Source organism: Lynx rufus, unplaced genomic scaffold, assembly GCF_022079265.1.
Source record: "Lynx rufus isolate CCGP_SWC_20201006 ecotype Redwood Valley unplaced genomic scaffold, mLynRuf1.p SCAF_2, whole genome shotgun sequence".
NCBI lineage: Eukaryota > Metazoa > Chordata > Mammalia > Carnivora > Felidae > Lynx > Lynx rufus.
The window spans coordinates 73,631,851-73,651,784 of record NW_025814834.1 but is presented as its reverse complement, the minus strand read 5'-3'; the positions used below and the strand labels follow the sequence as shown (position 1 = coordinate 73,651,784).

General features: G+C 36.0%; 1 protein-coding gene across 1 annotated transcript in view; it reads left to right on the top strand.

Annotated features, from left to right (window-relative positions):
* PKP4 (plakophilin 4) overlaps window positions 1-19,934 on the top strand; it is a 240,103-nt gene that overhangs the window by 157,000 nt on the left and 63,169 nt on the right. The window contains exon 4 of the mRNA XM_047085087.1: window positions 6,873-6,907. Within this exon, the coding sequence (XP_046941043.1) occupies window positions 6,873-6,907 (35 nt within the window). The remainder of the gene's footprint in view (window positions 1-6,872; window positions 6,908-19,934) is intronic.

Here is a 19,934-nt window from a genome sequence, read left to right as displayed (position 1 = left end):
TTTTAAAACATTGTGGAAGAATATGTTGTAATAGTGAAATAAATAGATGATATAATGCTACCAAATTGGGATGATTTAAATAACCATTTGAAGACAGTGTCATAATACAAAAGGGAGAAATGTTTTATTTGGACATGTAGAATATTATGTTGGTGGTCTCCCAAACTGGCTGATTACTAGCCCTTTACAATTTTTGATCCATGGGAATTGAAGTGAACTCTAGAATTTGGCAATACATTTCATATTGCTATATCTCTCTCCCACTGGAGCCTTCATGTTCCGGTTTCCACCTGAGTGGTCCCAATACTAATTTACCTTCTCTGGCTAGGTAAGTAGAAGAAGAGCTAGATCTTGTTTTTTTTGTTGTAAAAGACAAATGTTTCACACTTTGGGTTGTTATAGATAGGTGAATGCTTCTTCCTTCAAACACTACTGGGCCCATCAGAGTCCTCTCTTAAAGGTTTCTGTCTTTAAGAACAGCCTTTCCAAAGTCTCTTGACACCTTCTTGCCTTTGGGCATGTGATCCACTGGAGGTGTCACAAAAGTACCATAATGAGTAATTATAAGACAGTCCAGCATTGGAAGACAAGGACTTTGCAAATGAAGCTTCTAATGATGTCTGGCACTCAAGTAGATAATCAGATATTTATTAATTGGATTCATGTTATGTATACAATAAACATCTTTACTATAATAGAGCCAAATCAAGGTGGGGGAATTCTGATCCCTTCATAGAATAATTGAAATAATTTCTGGGGCACCTGGGTGACTCAGTCGATTAAGGATCCGACTTTGGCTCAGGTCATGATCTCATGGTTCATGAGTTCAAACCCCACATCAGGCTGACAGCTCAGAGCCTGGAGCCTGCTTCGGATTCTGTGCTTCTCTCTCTGTGTCTCTGTCTCTCTCTCTCTCTCAAAAATAAACATTTAAAAAATTAATAAAAGAATTTCTAAAATCACATAGACTTAGCCTTGAAAAAAAGAATCCAAAGAGCTAAGATTAAGATCAGCTATCTACTCAATGCTAGCTAGTTGATACAGACAGAATTAAGACACAAACTTTACCCTCAAGAAGATGGTCATAGTTTGGTAGTTGAAGCAGGTAAACAACTACTACAATTAAAATCATACAAAAAGACCTAAAATTGAGATAGGTTACTGGGCACATTGTTCACTTAAAGGAGGATGTGATCAAATTTCATTGAATTCTTTTTGTTATTATTAATTCTTGAAGGATAATTGGTGATCATCAGGGAGAATGCTGTAAAGAGTACATAGTCTAGACAGTGGCACACACCCATACTCTTATAAGCAAAAGTCTCAATTCATTACAGTGATTCCTCTCCATTAATACAAGTGAAATTTACCTTCGTATTGACTATACTCAAATTTTAAACTATTAATGAGGGTTCTATGTATACACATATGTACGTGTGTATGTGTAAAATTTCTTAAGGTGATTTTTTTTCTATTCCCCTTCTCCCACTTTGCCCATCCTCCACCCTCCTCCCCTCTGGTGACCATCAGTTTGTTTTCCATATTTATAGTCTGTTTCTGCTTTTTGTTTCTTTGTTTTGTTTTTTTAGATTCCATATATAAGTGAAATCATATGGTATTTGTCTTTCTCAGACTCTTCACTTAGCATAATACTTCTAGGTTCATCCATGTTGTCACACATGGCAAGCTCTCTCTTTTTTTTTTTTTTATAGCTGAATAATATTCCTTTGTGTATTTATACTCCATATTTTCTTTATCTCTCGATGGTCATTTGGGCTGCTTCCATAACTAACTACTGTAAATAATGCTGCAACAAACATAGGGGAACATATATGTTTTCAAATTAGTGTTTTTATTTTCTTTGGGTTAAGTACCCAGGAGAGGAATTACCGAGTCATATAGTGGTTCTGTTAATTTTTTGAGGAACCTCCATCCTGTTTTTCATAATGGCTGTACCAATTTACATTCGTACCAGTAGTGCATGAGGGTTACTTCTTCTCCACATCTTCCCTAACACTTGTTATTTGTCTTTTTTTTTTCTTTTCATTCTAGCCATTCTGGCAGATATAAGGTTTTATTTTGATGGTGATGTTGAACATCTTTTCACATATCTGTTGGCCATCTGGATGTCTTCTTTGGAAAAATGTCTATTTGAGTTCTGTGCCCATTTTATTTTTTTTTCCCAACGTTTTTTAATTTATTTTTGGGACAGAGAGAGACAGAGCATGAACGGGGGAGGGGCAGAGAGAGAGGGAGACACAGAATCGGAAACAGGCTCCAGGCTCTGAGCCATCAGCCCAGAGCCTGATGCGGGGCTCAAACTCACGGACCGCGAGATCGTGACCTAGCTGAAGTTGGACGCTTAACCGACTGCGCCACCCAGGCGCCCCAATGTGCCCATTTTAATCAGCTAATATGGGTTTGTTTGTTTGTTTGTTTGTTTGTTTGTTTTTGGTGTTGAGTTGTGTAAGTTTTCTCTTTATTTTGCATATTAATCCCTTATCAGATACATCATTTGCAGACCTCTCATTCCATTCAGGAAGTTACCTTTTTGTCTTATTGTTGGTTGCCTTCACTGTTAATACAGAGAATTTGTTTTCCATAAAACAAAGCAGTAAGTTTTGCAGTTTGACCACGTTCTAGTCTCAGGCTGAGGCCTGACTTTCTTTTCAACAGAAAAATGACTCTGGGATTCTATTCAATTCAGTGAGTAATGATAGTAGCCTGCACTACTACTAATGGAAAGAACCCCATCTAGACCTAGGAGAGAGAGAGAGAAATGACATGCTAACAGTACTCTATGTGGCTCCATCAAATTCTCTACTGCCCCCTCCACTACTGTTTACCTACTGGTGTCCATTAACGCAGGCTAGCCCACATCAGAAATAGGAGAATTGGAAGGAAATTGGGTGCAGACTTAAGTATACTATTTTTCAAAAAAATTTCTGTTATTAAGTGATATGGAGCGTATTCAATTTCATGGGTGTATAACATATATGTTGTAACAAGTTACCTGCATTGGCCACTCTAGAATTTGTGTAATTCTGAAAGAGCTTCCAGACTGTGTTTCCGCACATTCTATCCCCAAAATTGCACTGGAAGCATGAAGCAGCGCAGTATGTGGGGGAACTGCAAGTAATTAGAAGTGCCTGGAATGTAGGTTTGTGTGGAAAAGGGCAGACTAGAAGGACCTGGGTGGTGGAGGGCCGTCTGGGGCATACCGAGATGTTTGAGCTGTTTCCTCTGTGGGTCTGTTCTGCATTAGCATCACGAGAGTGATGTCAGATATCCGAGAGTTTGAAAGATCACTGCAGCAGCAGTGTGGAGAAGAGCCTGGAAGGATGATCCAGCCACAACACACTGAGAGGATGAAGGCCCGAACTGTGTCTGTGGTAGTAGGGATGAATTCAAAAGGTGTATGTTTTAAGTGGCTGCTGTGTGCCTGGGACTATCTTAGTTTCTGGAAGTACATCTGTGAATAAGGCAGACTTTCCTGCCCTCATGGAGGTTGCACACTAGTGGGTGGAAAACAATAAAATGATTCCATGCTCTTCACTTTGAGCGACTAGGTGGTAATGATTAGGGGTTTTGAAGACATTGTGCAACCATACACACCTAGCAAAGATATTTTTGCATCCATTTATGTCTGCGAAATGAAAAATAAAACATTTAATTTTACAATGATTTACTACATATATTTTTATAACATTACGAGGAAGGCATGGTGTCTGCTTTAAAACAAAACTAATATTGTCCACATTAAAACGAACAGCCTTGATTTACTAATTTGCTAATGAACTTCTAATTGTTCACTGTGTGACTCCACAGTCTCAGACTTAAGAATTTCATTCTAGAAGGTTGTTGATAATTAAGCTATTAGAAATTGTGAATGCATCTTTCCACTGAAACAAAGTTAACCTGGATGATTCAGTTCTTGTATTTTAAAATGTGTTTTACATTCCAGCGGAAGCTCGTAGGACACGAGTCACTTGGAATCTTAGGATAAGAAAGGGAATAGGATGGAATCATTTGTGGGCACAGTGCCTATAGACACGTTGTAGACAGTACAAGTTGGGCAAGTGTTTCTAGGATTAGATGGTTGGAGAGAGGAAGGGAAGAAGGGAGAAGAAGCCTACATGTCTAACATGGGGGCCACCTCTAATTGTTCTGAGAAAAGCAGGTTATGTTCAGTGACTTAAAATAGCATTTCAAAATTGCACATATTTATTGTCTGATCCCCGAATCCCAGAGTATTGAACGATTTGAGAATCATTTAAAGTGAATGATTCAAGAGAAAATTGACCATTCTGAATAACATGCAGTGACCAGTTATAACAGAATTGTAAGATTAGTGTGAAGTAATTTGGCTGAACACACAGGTCTTCAAAAAAAATACCATGGAAATTTGTGCTTGTTTTTGATCCTAATATTAGTTTATTTTCCTAATGATTTTTCTCTTTTACCTAAAATAGAGAAAAATATTAACTGAGACTTCCTGTTGCCTTCACTTCACCTAGAAATGGCTTATTGTATTTTGATGATCAAAGGCCTTTTCAGCAGTAAAAAAGCTGTTTGCCTAACCGAGGCTACTGCAATTTTCTACCTAGAATGGACGAGAATAAGTTGCCTGCTTGATCACTTATATATACCTGATCAGTCAGGACAGTTAAGAACTTGATATTCTACCCAATCTGTTGTAACAACAACATATATTAAGCATCTGCTATGTGTGAGATAGTATGACAGGCACTTGACATTAAAAAGATGAGCAAAATAGCCACAACCCTTGCCCAATTTGAGAAATCAACCTGAATTATATTCTGTTATCTATAATTATAAGAATAAAAAATCTTGTGAAAGTATCTCATTAAAGTTTATGTAAGTTTCATACTCAGAAGATAATAATTTTCATGATATTATTCCCAAGAAACTTGAGGTACGTTAAACAATTCTAGATGGCAGTTCTTAATTTATCACATATTTTAATATTGGCAAAAGTATGAACATTTTGAAAGGAACACAGTTGGGTAATATCAACCTCAGTATTTAGAAAACTAATTTAGATGATAGAGTGAAATAAAAACAGATTTAAGAGAAGTTGAAATTCAGTGTAGGGAACCACTTTTGGAGTCACAGAATGTAATAACCTTCCCTCAGGAGCAAGAAGACAAATGTGCCCTAACTCGTATCTGACCAAATGTTCATCTTTTCCTGTCCCATCAGTCCCTTCTGAAATCAGGTAGGAATGCAGTAGATAAAGGAACATCAACAGAGTAATAGAGATATGCATTAACTGGGGGCATGCCACTCCCCTGCTTGCTGCTAGTTCAAGGTCCCAGAATGTAAACTGCTAGGGCTCTGACCAAAGTAAAGGCAAATCACACACAAAGTTGAAGTTCAGGGAGTTCTTATTAAATCTAGAGTTTCATTAACCACTTTATGAATTGGGGAAATAACAGGGGGTTAACAAGAACTTTAAATCTGAGAACTATAGCACTAAAAACACTGCTCCCTTCTTCTGTTCCATGTCCTGTATTTAATAGTGTTTCCTTAAGTCCAAAGTCACACACCTTTTCCTTAAATTTAATAAACACCCTAAAAATAAGTCAATATGTGCATTTTTCCTGATTTCAAAAAAGTACAAATGTTTAAGAAGGGAAAAAAAAGACATTTTAATTGTACCCCACAGAAATAACTGCTAACACTTGGGTTTTTATTTTTCCAGACTTCTTTCTTTCTAGGCATATTCTGTGTGTGTGTGTGTGTGTGTGTGTGTGTGTTTACATGTTTAATGGAAAAATGAGATCGCAAGCCGTTCTGCCGTATACTCTAGTGAAAAGCCCTGACTTTGGAATCAGACCATCCTGAGTTTGAATCCCAGCCAATTCTGGTTACTAGCATAAGATTTTGACCAGTTTCTTTACCTGTAAAATAAGGATGATGATGTATCTTTTCAGAAGGTTGTTGTGGACAATAAAAAGGAGATAATATATGTAAAGTGATTCATCAAGAGTTTAATAAATACTTCATAATCCAGCCTCTTGTTCCTGTGTTCTACTTCACTGTCCCTTTAGCACCATGCTTCGCTGTATTTGGCAATTAGTTTTGAGAGAGAGAGAGACAGAGGGCACAAGCAGGGGAGGGGCAGGGGCAGAGAGACAAGCATCCAAAACAGGCTCTAGGTTCCGAGCTGTCAGCACAGAGCCCAACATGGGGCTCAAACCCAGGAACCATGAGATCATGACCTGAACCGAAGTCAGAGGCGTAACTCACTGAGCCACTCAGGTGCCCCTAAAACCTTATATAAGGTTAACATCCAGCTCAGAGTAACCGATAAATTTTGTGTCAATTATAGTTTCTAGACATTTATGTTTGTATGTGTGCATGTGTGTGTGTATTTATTTTTAGTTTCTGGGGCTTTTAACAGGAATTAGAATGAAGTTTTTAACAGCCTTTTGGGTCCTTTTTAATCTGTTGTAGTCAATGTATACATGTATAATAAGTTCTTTGTATATAATGTATATGTTCTTTTTAACGTATATGTAATTTTCATATCACAAAAAGCAACATAATACATAAGTACCATGGATATCATGCATAGTTGTGCTGTTTTATTTGTCTTATCCAAGAAGAATCTTATATCACTTTATAATTTGCTTTAATTTCCAAGTAGAACTAGTTTCGTCCCAAATTGATATGGAAGCTTAAATATGTCTAAAATTAACTTAGTTAAAAGAGTGGCTTTAAATTTTGTTTGAGATTTTTATACTTTTATGTAATGTGAAAATTAGATGTTTATGTGCAAAATAGGTCCACAGTTAAATGTTATGACAAAGGAAGTAAATATTTCATTTTTTCCCTTTTTTCTCTAGCTCAACTGAGAAGTCATTTCCTTGGAGATCAACAGGTATGAGTTTTTATCATACAAAAAATATTTCTTATGTTTTGCACACACAAAAAGAGCATTCATATAGCTTGCTTTCTCAGTTTACTGCCTCTTGTAGTGACACTCCTGAGCTCCTTCACTTTCAAATAGTTCTTACTTTGCTTGATTCGTTTGAACATTGTTGAGTAGACTTAAAGATATCAGCTATAAAGAAAGTTAAAGCACTGGACATCAGCATATCAATGTTATCACCACTGGACATTTTTAATATCGGCACATATCATCTGAATATTTTCTTTTCTATCATAAGAAAGTACAGGGATGCCCTCACAAAAGTTCCTGCATAATCTGGGAAAGTTGACTGATCATTTATATAAATCAAGATTTTTCCTTTCGTAGTGTTTCCCGCACTCAAGAGTTGCCTGAAACATTCATATCCTTTATGTATCTAGATGCAGACTATATGGTAGCTTCTAATAGAACCCAGAAGCTTCTAATATAATTTCCTTATCTTTCTTTTCACTCCAAATTCACTTCGTAGAAAGGATGAATTACATTAAGGAGAGTATCTGCCATCTTCATAAATATTTGATGACTTCATATTCAGTGTTCATTCATTAAATGTTGAGCACCTACATCACGGACCCAGTCCTATACACATTGCTGGTCACACAGTGATTGGTGCAACACGTACACGTTTCTGCATCTTCCTTGGAACTTATAACATAAAGGACAATGTTATCAATATATAAATACTAGAATAGGCCTTGTTATCTAAATACTTTGACAATTTTTAGACAGATTTTGATCTTGAATAAAACTCAGATCACTAAATGTCTGATCTGAGTTTACCAAAACCTGGTATTAGGATTCCAGGGTTATTTATAGTGCATACAAGGCACTCCACTGTTTTATAAGGAAGCTATTCCCAATTCCCATGAATTGTTTACTCAAGCCATAGATAAGGCAAAGACATATGAAAAGCTACTTAACAATAAGACTCACAAACAGTAGCTTAATATAAGGAAAATCATACCATGAAATAGTATGTGGTTAGATGCCAAATGTATATTGTGTGGGAGACATTGTTGTAAATGGACAGCCTACTGCAGAGAGCGCTTTGTCACTAGGCAGCAAAAGAGACAACAGAAATGTCGCATGTGAACATTTAAAACTGGTTTGAGAGATGGTAAAGTGTGCAAAGTCTAGATAGCCACATTGGGTCAAAATATAGAGATTTGTAAATACTGGTGACTTTTAACTCTCCCACAGGTCATGGCGAGTCACTGAAAATGCTTTGAGCAAAAAAGTTGCCTGATTTAAATATTCTTCAGGAGAAATAGCAGCTCTATAAACTATTAAAAAGTGATTTGAAAAATGTAAAGAAAAATACTAAGCTCACAGTAGTGCGTTTCGTACTTGTTTGTGGCAAAAATTTGCCATTTCATATAAAATTCTTCTGTAAGTTTAACAGTACGTCATTAATTTATTCCAGAAATATTTCTTGAGAGCCTTAAAAGAGTTGTCTAGCACATAACTGTCAATCTTTAAAACAAATATCCTTGTCCTCTTAAGTGCTTCAGGTCTAGTGGAGGTATGTAATGCTATCCACTTGAAATTGGAGGAGGGGGGGCTATAAAGGGGAACGACAGATATATGCCATATTTACTGATATCTCTATTTCTGGACATTAAGGTTGTTTCTAATTTTTTTACAATTATATATAACATTGTGGGAAACATCCCTGTTCATAAAATTATATTTGTACTTTTGACTTATCGTAAGCTAGACTTTTAAAGAAAAAATATTATTTAGAGTATATGAACATTTTTAAGCCTCTTGATATGTGTAACCAAGTTGTTTGCCTGAAAAGATTATATTATTTTTCCCTCCCTTTAGGAATGTGAGGTTGATCCTCTTATACTTCCTCATTGGCATCATCGTTTTATTAAAACCTCTTATATATTGCCCTTTTTTGTTGCAGTGCAAGTGTTTGATAGGCACAAGCTTTTTGTAGACCAAGGATGATAACTATATTAGTCAGAGTCAAGTCAAGAAAACCGAGCCCATGGCAGCTAGTTCCATATGAGGGATTTGATTCAGGGAGGTTTATAGTTCAAGGGCGCATTGGAAGGTTTGGGAAAATTAAACAGCATACTCAAACGCCCATGAGACTGATCGTAACCAAAGCTGCCACTGTTTCTAGGACTGAGGGGGCAATGGATTAGGTGGTTTTGTTTCCAAACTGGAGCAGTGGTGAGAAGTAGGGCAGGGGGAGATTTCCAGCATTAGCTGGAACCAGGAAGGAGATAAAGCCAAGCCAGAAATGCTGCCTAGAGCAGAGCCGGAGAACATCCTGGATCTTCTTAGTACAGTTCTGCTCCTGACACACACCATTCTGCCCCGGCTGAGCTGAGCCGGAAAAGGCAGTTCGGTGGTTTCTAACTACCAAAAGCCAGCCAGGCAGTGTACAACTGTGTTGATTTACATATAGAGAGAATGAGCTTTGATTAGGAAGACACATAACAGAATGAAATATTTGGGGCCTTGCTGTCCTTTCTACCTCCCTCCCCTCTAGTACATTTACTCAGCGTCGTTCGACCACCATCTTCACGATTTACTAATGAGTTAAATATAGATGTGTGTGTGTGTGTGTGTGTGTGTGTGTGTGTGTGTGTGTGTGTGTGTGTGTATTGTCTGAGTTCCTCCCCCAAATACTTTAACGTTAGGGAAATACAACTCCAATAATTCATCTGTCTTCACCACAGCTACATTTGTAATTCACACCTAATAACTATGCTTCATCCCTTACTTTTGTCAGAGTATACTCATACCAAACTCCTATTCAGATCTGGCAGGTGTTAGTTACATTTACTGACCTTGTTTTTTGCTTCTGGGGGGAGAAGGAGTGTATTAATCTTCACACACTACAATCACAACTGCTATTTACTCCACTTTCTATTATTTTAACTATAATAACGTTACTTGTGTGCTTTCTTAAATTTGCCTACGTTTCAGCCACAGTTATGACATTTAAGTTGTAACCATGGCAATAAGCTACAAAGATGAGGGTAGAAAACTGAAATTTGATTGTATGCATAAAGGAGTAAAATCTGATTTGTTTCATGTTTCTTTTTCTAAGTAGTGATAGATATCTTTAGAAGTTTGATTGCAAGTAAATAATGGCATAAAATGTCAGTTTTGCTGCTTTTTCTATTAAGTTTAACTCTTATCTTCTCTTTACCACATTGCATGCAGAAATACTAAATGTAGTATAAAAATCCTCTCATTTTTAGAATTTGGTAGTCCTGACCAGAATAAGGGCAGGGGTGGCTTAAAATTTAATAGATAGATAGATAGATAGATAGATAGATAGATAGATAGATAGGGGTAGTCTTTGTCTTTGACTAGATCTTGACAAAAGTAACATCTTTGTTCCATTTTCTTGGTTTCCTAAATAAGAAAGGATTACATGAAAAGATTTAGGATTAAAAGTCTCTTATTGTTCCTCATTTTTCTTCAATATTTTGAACATTTTGTTGCAGACAATTGCTCTACCTTTATATACATATTACAAACTTGAGTTGAAAAGCTTGGAACTTAAAAATTTGCCTTTTAGCAGTGAGGTGAATTGTTAACAGGGCAATGGTTTGATCACTACCTGGGAGAGATCCCTGCGTACTCTGGTGTTTTCAGGATGTTACACATTCTGTTGAAATGCCAGAACCTGAGACCAGCTGCTGAATTTTGTTTTTAAATAGCTGACTTACTGCAGAGTCATTTTCTAAGGAAGAGCTCAGGATGCCCTAGGCTGAAAAGATTTCCATTTCTTTATGATTCAGTTCAGCAGAATCCCTGTTTGTTTGCTCGGGTTGGTTGGTCCTTTGGTCTGACAGTCGTTTGGTTGATTTTTGTATGAGGGATAGTAGGCTGTATGAAAGTAAAAAGCCAAAGCTTTTTAAGTTTGGGGCTCAAAGAGATTACTTCCCAAAACACAAGGAAGAACCATCCCCTCTACAATTTTCTCAGGCTGGTTGGGAAGGAGTCTTAAAGAGAAGCTTCCCCGGAAGTAATAAAGTTGTTTTGAAGTATTTATGCTTTATTGTTATCTTGCTTTTCTGTTCCCCTGTCTTCATTATCCCATATTTTCTAGCTTACCAGTGTTACATATCTACTCTCTATAAACATAAAATGCGCATCCTTTTGTCTTTTATGAAGAGAGTTTATCATTTTGTTTTGGCTCTGTCTTTTCCTTATAGCCTTGCATTTCTTATAACCTTGTGTTTTTTGTTTTTTTATGTATGTTCCACTAAAGAGCAGTGAGGAGGGAATGTTGTCTTAATGTTCCTTTCTGTTTTCTCTTTTATTAGCGTTCCATTTTTCCATTGTTCACATCTTCACCTCTCTTAAAATTTGATGCATTTGTACAATCTCTTATGTTCTGCCAAAATTTGAGGTAGCTTTTAAGAACACATACAATAAGATAGAAAATAAACACCATAATCATAAACATATATAATAGAATAATAGGTAAAAGCCGGAGGAAAGTGAGAATACAAATATATGCACATGTGATTATAATTCTTCTTGATGGAAAATATTATGCAAAATAGTCTTTAAAGAAAAGAAAGGAGGTGGAACCCTTGGGCTTCTCTTTTAAGAAAAAGCACACCAATTCATTCTCTCTCTCTCTCTCTCTCTCTCTCTCACACACACACACACACACACACACACACACACAGAAAAGATACATAGTTTGTGTTGCCCACCAGAAAGAAGCTGTTGAAGCCATAAATTGAGTCCTTTTGTCAAAGTGTTCATTGGCTGTTACTTAAATCCTCCAGCCACATCCTGTAAAGTGAATTGTGCCACAAGTCACAATTTCACAGTTTTTCTGTTCCAGGAAAAAAATACTAGAGTCTAGGCAGTTTCCAGTTTTAGTACTTATGTGTAAAATGAGGGGAGGGGAGTAGCATGGCATCAGCCTGAGAATCCTAGCCTTCTTCCGGCAGCCCCCCACCCTCCCCTTCCCTGCAGATGAGAAGGGGCCCCCTTCTGAACCTGAGTGCACCTGTCTGTGCCCACAGGCCAAGGAATCTGGCTCCCTTTCACTAGAAGAAAGTGCTCAAGAAATAGTCTCAAGAGCAGATATTAATGAATGTTAAATAACTGATTGGGAATTACTACTTCTAAGAAAATAAAGAAGCCACAAGATTAGAGTTTTTCCTAAAGCAACGAGTTAGCAAAGGACACAGGAGAATAAAAGTAAGGGAAATTTCTGGTTGACCCAGAAGGCATTAAGGGGTAGAGAGACTTGGGTGGGCCTATTGTAATAAGTAATGAGTAAGAGAGAAAATATTAATGATTTCATTCAGTTGAAATAGTGGATATTTGACAATAAAATGAGAAAGGGAATGAAAAAGATGGTGGTAAAACATAAATTTTAAACTGATAGGGTAATTTAACTTCACAGTGCCACATCCATTTATTGTGGAGTATGTATTTAAGTGCCATAATTTTAACATACTGTCCATTAAATCATTATTGTGTGGTACATACTGACATTAATAGTTAATGTATACTACTAATTTTAAGACTTTATAGGGGTTGGGTTTTGTATTTTGTTTACATATTTAAATTTTGTTCCTAAAATGTATAGATACGACTTTCTTCCCACTGCGGTGGGTTAAAAAAAAAAAAAAAAAAAAACATAAATACTGAAGATAAGAGATAAATGTGAGACTAGCCCTAAGTCAATTTATTTCTTTTTTTCCTCCATCTGGAGCAAGTAATTTACAATACAAAAAAGCATCAGCACATCATGAGATAGGACACAAACTTAAATGGGAACACTTTATGCCTCAGTAGAAATGTGCCGGATTTATAAAGGAGATAGAATAGGAAGTTATATTATACATGTTCATAAATAGAATATTACATTAGCAATCATGTATAAAGGACTATTATTTTATTGAGGATTTTGGATGTTATGATTTATTATGGCTATAAATTGTACAAATGACAAAATTTCATCATATATTCGTTCCTTCCTGTTTCTCTTCTAAATAACAGGAGGAATACGACTTTCTGTTAAAACCAGCCAAGTTTTTCCTCCTTTATTTTTTCAGGCCTTTTTAGCTACATAGTCATGATATTCTTCTTACCACAGCTACAACACTATAGCTTCCTGATCACCACAAAAAGGTTCTCTTAACTTGTTAATGTTTTATTACAAAAGGCCTTCTATATTTTACAAAAAGTAAGTCTTGAAGAACTTGGAGTAAAGGTAAAATTCCCTTCATTCCCACGTCTTTCTATACAATGGCCATTGCCCCACATACCTCTGTAGATACCTACTCACACGCGCGCGCACACATACACACACACACCTTTGGCTTTGTTTTGTTTTTAATTCAGTGAGGATATATTATACAGTGTTCTATAATGTAGGTTTTTTCCTTAACGGCATAGTGAAAACCAAGCATGTGTTTCTGTTGTCAGTATATAAAGACCCACCTCTTTTTTAATGGTTAAATACCCATGGTTTAGAAAATTTATGTAAGCAATCCCTTATTAGTAAATTTTTTTTTTCCAGTTTTTTACTTTGACGAACAATGGTAAAAGGTTTCTCTGCACATCTGAGTATCTTTGTCACTTACATTTTTTTAAGTGGGACTGCCTGGGCAAGTGTGTATATGGGGGCTTTGGGGGCACATATTGTCAAACTGCCCACCAAAAATGCTTAACAATATGTGGGAAGAGTGAGGCTTTTCCTCTGCCTTCTTAGGTTAAGTGACTGAGGGAGCCAGTGAATTTAACTGACAATAGTTAAATTAATAGAAAAATAATCCCAAAGTATTCAGATACACATAGGAGCTCACGAAAGTAGTTTACCTAAATGGCTACACTAGGGGTTATCTACCTAGCTTAACGGGGGAGAGGAAGTGGGCAGAAAAGGCTTCTGGGGGAAAAACAAATAGGTTCCTAGGGGAACAATGGGGATCTAAGAAATTTTGCAATAATGTTTGTTTATGCAGGTACACATGGTCCTCCCACTTTTTTTTCATGCCATGAATCTCCCCCAGAAGGGACCCATGGCAGCCTCACTCCCAGAAGTTTCTGCTTTTAGTGAAATAAGGGTTGCTCCAAGAAGGCTTGTTTCTACATTTGTTGAATTTCAGATGTCTTTACTTCAAAACAACCTTCGTGCTGACTGTCAGAGTCTGAGGGGGTCCCTACAAATATTCCTACCTATACTAACTGCTATGCCTATCCATGCTTGCTATGTTGCCAGAGTCTAGGAGCGTAAATTTTCATGAATATATAAAATTTTAGTGAGTTATTAGGCTTTAAAAAGCCATTTGTTTCCAAATGCCCTATATCATAAACTTTATAGACAGATTTAACAGTAAAATCACTTAAATAATTCTTAAATATTCATTAAATCAGAACATTGTGCGGAGACCAGCAAACCACTGACCTTTCTATCATTTGATTAGTTCTTATGGAAGTTGGAGATCAACCTGATCTTGGAATTTAATAAAATTGTCATGTTTCCTGTCAGCTCTTCTTTCTTTTCTTTTCATATCTGGCTCAAAACGACCACATACATTTTTCTGTCAACAGAAATGCAACAACCACTACTAGAACAAGCAAACAACAAACTTTTGTTTATCACCATTGGAGGTAATTCGGGTACTAACACCTCCAGAGGTTCCCAACTTTGTTGTACATTAAAATTGCCTGCGGAGCTGTTGAAGTCTGGGGCCCGAAGCAGGCATCAACTTTTTGAATATGCCCTGATGATCACACAGTGCAGTGTGAGAATCACTGCCTTACTCAAAAGTAAATTAATTTAATTACTGGTAATTAAAGAGAAGAATTAAAAGTTTATCCTACTATCCTGTACAGATTATTTTTAGGATAACCAAATAATCCTGGCCATTAATAGCTATCTTAAGGTATCTAAATACGCCAAAGGAATTCCTGCTGATAAATGTAGAAAGAACAATAAAATTGGAAAAATCACCAATTTGCATGCTCTAATCAAATGGTTCAAGCAAAGATTGTCAGTGTATGCAAAAACCACTGTATTTTGATCCTGACTGCACATTAGAATCATCTTGGGAGTTTTTAAACTCCTAATATCTTAAATATTTAATATTTTAAATCTCTAATATTCAGACCACAGCTTGAATTGGAATCTCTGGGCATGGGACTCAGTCAGTGATAGTTTCTAAACTCTGCACCTACCCCATCCCAGGTGATTGCAGTGTGCAGCCAACATTGGAAACCATTGCACTAGGAGACAGGTTGATGATGAACTTGAAAATATGGAAAGATGGGGCTGCCATCACTTGAATTGGCTGACCTTAGCAACTCTAAGCGTTACAGTATGACAAGATGTAAAGTATACAGCACCATCCATAAAGTATTCTAACCACAAAATTTTGACCTGAAAGCTGCTAGCTCTAACTTTCTGTTTACAAGACATACTGAGGTTAGAGAATGTTTTAATGCCACCATGAGAAACCTGCACACAAGCTCGGAATGTGGAGCATCCTATGAGTTTGTTGCTATGGTTCCCTCAGTAAGCCAAGAACATGAAAATGAGGGTATGAGAGCCTCTTTTTAGATTTAAGGTACTTAAGTAGCAATCATAGTCCAATGCCATCAGTAAATCTTATTTCAGCCTGACTAGTACAAGCCAACTGAAGAAAGAAATTTTTGAGACATCAGGAAAATTTGACTGTGAACTCATTATATGGTGGAATAAATGTAGTTTTGCAAAGTCCTTATTTTACAGAGCTACATATGGAAGTATTTAGAGTTGAAATGATCTGATGTGAGGGATCTGTTTTAAAATTCTATAATAGTAGAAAAGAAAGATAAATGGAGCATAAAAAGTATGGCATAATGTTGTAACTTAAATTGGGGAGGTGGTTTGTTGATCTCTACTTTTATGAAAGTTTGAAAACTTAAATTTTAGAATACTTGAATACAAATTCTTTAAACAAAGCGTTCAGCATACTGTGGGTTAAAGTACTACATCAAAGTGGCACATGTTAAAGCCAGCCAACTGTTGGTCATACTCCCAAGGTTAGCTGTGACACAAATGAAACCACTCTGAGGTAGATGAGGGAGTTTCTCGGCCAGTGGATGCTATTTAACATGTATTTCCACATAGTTGGGATTTTGTTAAATGAGTCCTAACTTAAGCAAAATTTTCTGTAACATGCTGGACATCAGCCTTTCTGCTAGTTTAGAACTCTACATTTATCACTGTGTTTGTGTGGATTGTAAGTAATTTCATTGTACATATCTCGGCCACAGACACTTTCACAGCGTAACTAGCCATAAGGCAGTTGCACTGTAAAGATAAAATCACGAAAAACAAAAGAGGGACACTCACTCAAAGGACATAATGAAACATGAAAAATGAATAGCAAAATGTAAAAGACTACTACAAAACACAAAATATTTGAATACATTCAAAATGTGGAAGGTAGAATCATGGCAATACTGACTTTATTTTGTGGGTTGCACCTAAGCATTTGTCTTCAAAGTATTTTGTTGATATTATTAAACACTTTTTTTTTTTTTTGCTTGTTGATGTGTCTCCTCATTTGGCATCACACTTTTTCTTTTTTCACTAAAATTTCTTTATTAGGAGAGGCATCAGATTTCAAATGCTAGGATGCGTATTTGAAACTGAATTTTGTGTTGTGCTGTGATAAGCCTTGTTTGTTCTTAGCATATTGTCACATGTCTTTTGATAGATGTTCCAAAGTTCTGTGGGAAATGTGGGTACAAACCTCTGCGCCACGGTACAAACCATTATGAGGGCTATGATTTACGTAATATAAAAATAGGAGTAGTGCATCACTGGAGAAAAGAAACCAAATTGTCAGCCGGTTATTTTTATTTTATTTTTTTATCTTTTATGGCAAGATTGCCTTATGGCCAATTAAACAGTGAAAATGTTTCTGTTGAAAATGCTTATGGTAAGGTGATCTGCAGGAAAGATACTTACAGTAAAAGTACTGGACATGGTTCATGGATGTGTGGCAACCAGCAAATAAGAGTATTTGCATTTTACTTTAGCAAATAATGTATCTGACCATTCCTACACCATTTACACATAATATATGGGGATGGATTAGATACATCCCTCAAAGACTTAAATACAGTGATTTAGGACTGTATGAAAATCTCATATCCAGTTCTAGCCTCTAACCTTTCATGTTTAATATAAATGTATTAAATAAGTATTTAAGTGTTCTCATGCTCTTAGTGATATGTGAAGAAATATTCTGTTAACTACCTAAAATAAAACAGAAATTATCAAGTTTAAAAGCTCCTTTTCTGTTACCATCTCTGCAACACACAGAGCCATACTTCCTCAGTGAACAGTCATTGCTTTGGGAAGTATCAAGGAGGCAGGCTATCATCTGTAACTCCACATTTCATTCTTATGCCAGAAAGTTAGTCTGCATTTAGGTTTATCTTGATACTCTTTACCAAAAAAGATAACCCAATAGAAAATTATTGAAAAACCTAGTTTCAGAAGACCCATTCATTTCCTATGGTAGTGAATATCCTCCTTTACAGATTTGTCTGGGTCTTTTTAAAGAATTTTTTTTTTAACAGAGGGAATCTATCTTATATCTCCGGCTATCAAATATATCCACTTTTATATTTGGTAACACTTTTTCCCTAAGGAATAAAGTGTGTCCTTGGAAAAATATTTGAGTCATTTTGAGCACTTATTTTTCATAGACATTACCGCAGATCCTTTTCTTTTTTCAGCTTTCTCTATAGGAAGCAAGAGGCCCAGGGCCTTTCATGAGTACCTACCTGTAAACTCAGTGTTGGAAATTTGACATGTGTGATCTATTTCTTTTCATTCTTACATTTCTAAACTCCTTGTTTTTCTAGTTTTCCTCTTACAGATATAAATTCTTTATGGTAAGTATGACACCTGTATTTTAATTCATGCCTAGACAAAAAAATACTTGATGAATACTCATTTTAATATGACTATTTGCAAAAATTCCTTTTTTTTTTTTTCTAAAAAATACTTTTAATCATTTTGTATTCCTGAACGCAATTCAGGAATTTTACAATATTATGAACAAAAGATCTCTCTGGTGACATATAAAACTATAAAATACTTTACAGATGTGTCATTATAGAAATTGAAGAAAGTGCTTTATACCAGCTTATGTAGATACAAAGTTTGCTTAAACCATGAAATTGAATCTAGACAGATGAGCTTTTACAGTGGCTTTCAAGACACATTAATTGATGTTTAGAGCAAAGTGTAAAGTGAACTGGAAGATACTTCATTAATGGTTTCTGCTTTCCAAGACTTTTCACTCAACATTTTCTAGATGAGTAAAATTTTTGGAGTCTTTGTCTTAATGTTTAAAAGATAATATAAGCATGTATAAGACCCAGAAACCTAGACACACTCGAGAACCAGACTAGAAATAGTTTCTGTAAACATGATCTTCTGCCTGTTCTCATAAGTTTTTTACTTCCTTTAAAGCCCAACTTTTAAAGGGTGTCATATGTGGGTACACACACACACACAGTAATTTATATTTGAGTCAACAAACTGTGGGTATCTATAATATTCTTAAAATATCAGTCAACATCTATCTATGTCTTCTATAGACCAAAGAATGTTTTTATGATTCATGTTTCCATTGCCCTATTTACATTTTTACTGTGCAACAGTATTCCCCAATGATGTCATTTCCCCCAATAATTGGGTTACCTGCTGTAGAAGTGACTCATGTACATCAAAGAAGTTACTGAAGAGAAGTCTATTCAAGGCCATCATCCGTGTTCTCTTCCAGAATTTGGCCTAGAGCTTTACTTCTTAGCCATAGAAGGCACTGGACTATTTCTACAGCTCTGTGGATAGACTCCTTTCTGAGCCTGTAGCCCTACAGGAAGCCACAGTACCATGGCCAAGTAGGAAGTTGAGTCCCCATAAGACAAAATTTTCTATTCATATTTTTCATAAAGTGTTGCCACTCTGAATATGAAGGCTAACTTCAATTCACAGTCCAGAGTTAGAGAAAAAAGTGAGATACTCCATTCCCTTAGCCGTCAAAAAATCATCTGCATTCATTCTATTAACCATCACAGGAGTCCTGCAAAAACTCATATTACACTATCTTTTATGTAAGGGCAGACCTAGACACCATAGCAACTCAGAGCAGCCACAAACAAGGAGATTCTCGCACAAAGTTACAGTATGCTGGACTAAGAAAGACTAGTTACAGGGTTGTATATACTAAAAATCTCCTTACTGATCTCTGGGTTCCTGTTTCCCTGGTAATTTTACACCTAGCACAGACCTCTGTTTCATATACTCTAAACAGTAAGACACATAGATTAACAAAGCAGAGGAATTTCAGTAATTTAAGTTCTTTAGTGAGACCTTACCCTGTTTCCTGAGCATATTTTTATGCATACTTGGTGTATATTTTGGACATACATCACAGAAAAGATAATACACTTTGTATTTTCTCTTTCACTGTAAGCTTAATGGAGTGGATAATACATGAGATTTACATAGCCCTACAGCATTATTATCCCTTACCCACTAATATTTTTCCTAGCCGCAACCTTCTACTTTTTCTAGTTAATTGCTTTTTTTTTTTTTTTTTTTTTAGTGATATTGGAGCACTCAGAAGAAATGTAATAGGCAAGAAGGGCCATGTTTCCAATAATCTCCTAGTCGTAAACACAAATGGGAGATTATCTCATTCTACCTTGAAGCTTGTTCAAATTCTACATTTTTAAACATGTATTTTCATGGAAAATGATAATTTCAGGTTTGAAAATGCCCCATAATATATTTCTGATGTCCCACAAAACATGTTTGTGAAAAAGTAACACATATTCTTCAGTACACAGATTAAAGAAATAGCATTGACATTCCGTTTGTCATTTTTGCTCATAAAAATGTCTCAGTTGCATGTTCTGACTGTGCTAAATCACACCATGCCAACTATTTAATTTTAGTTTATAG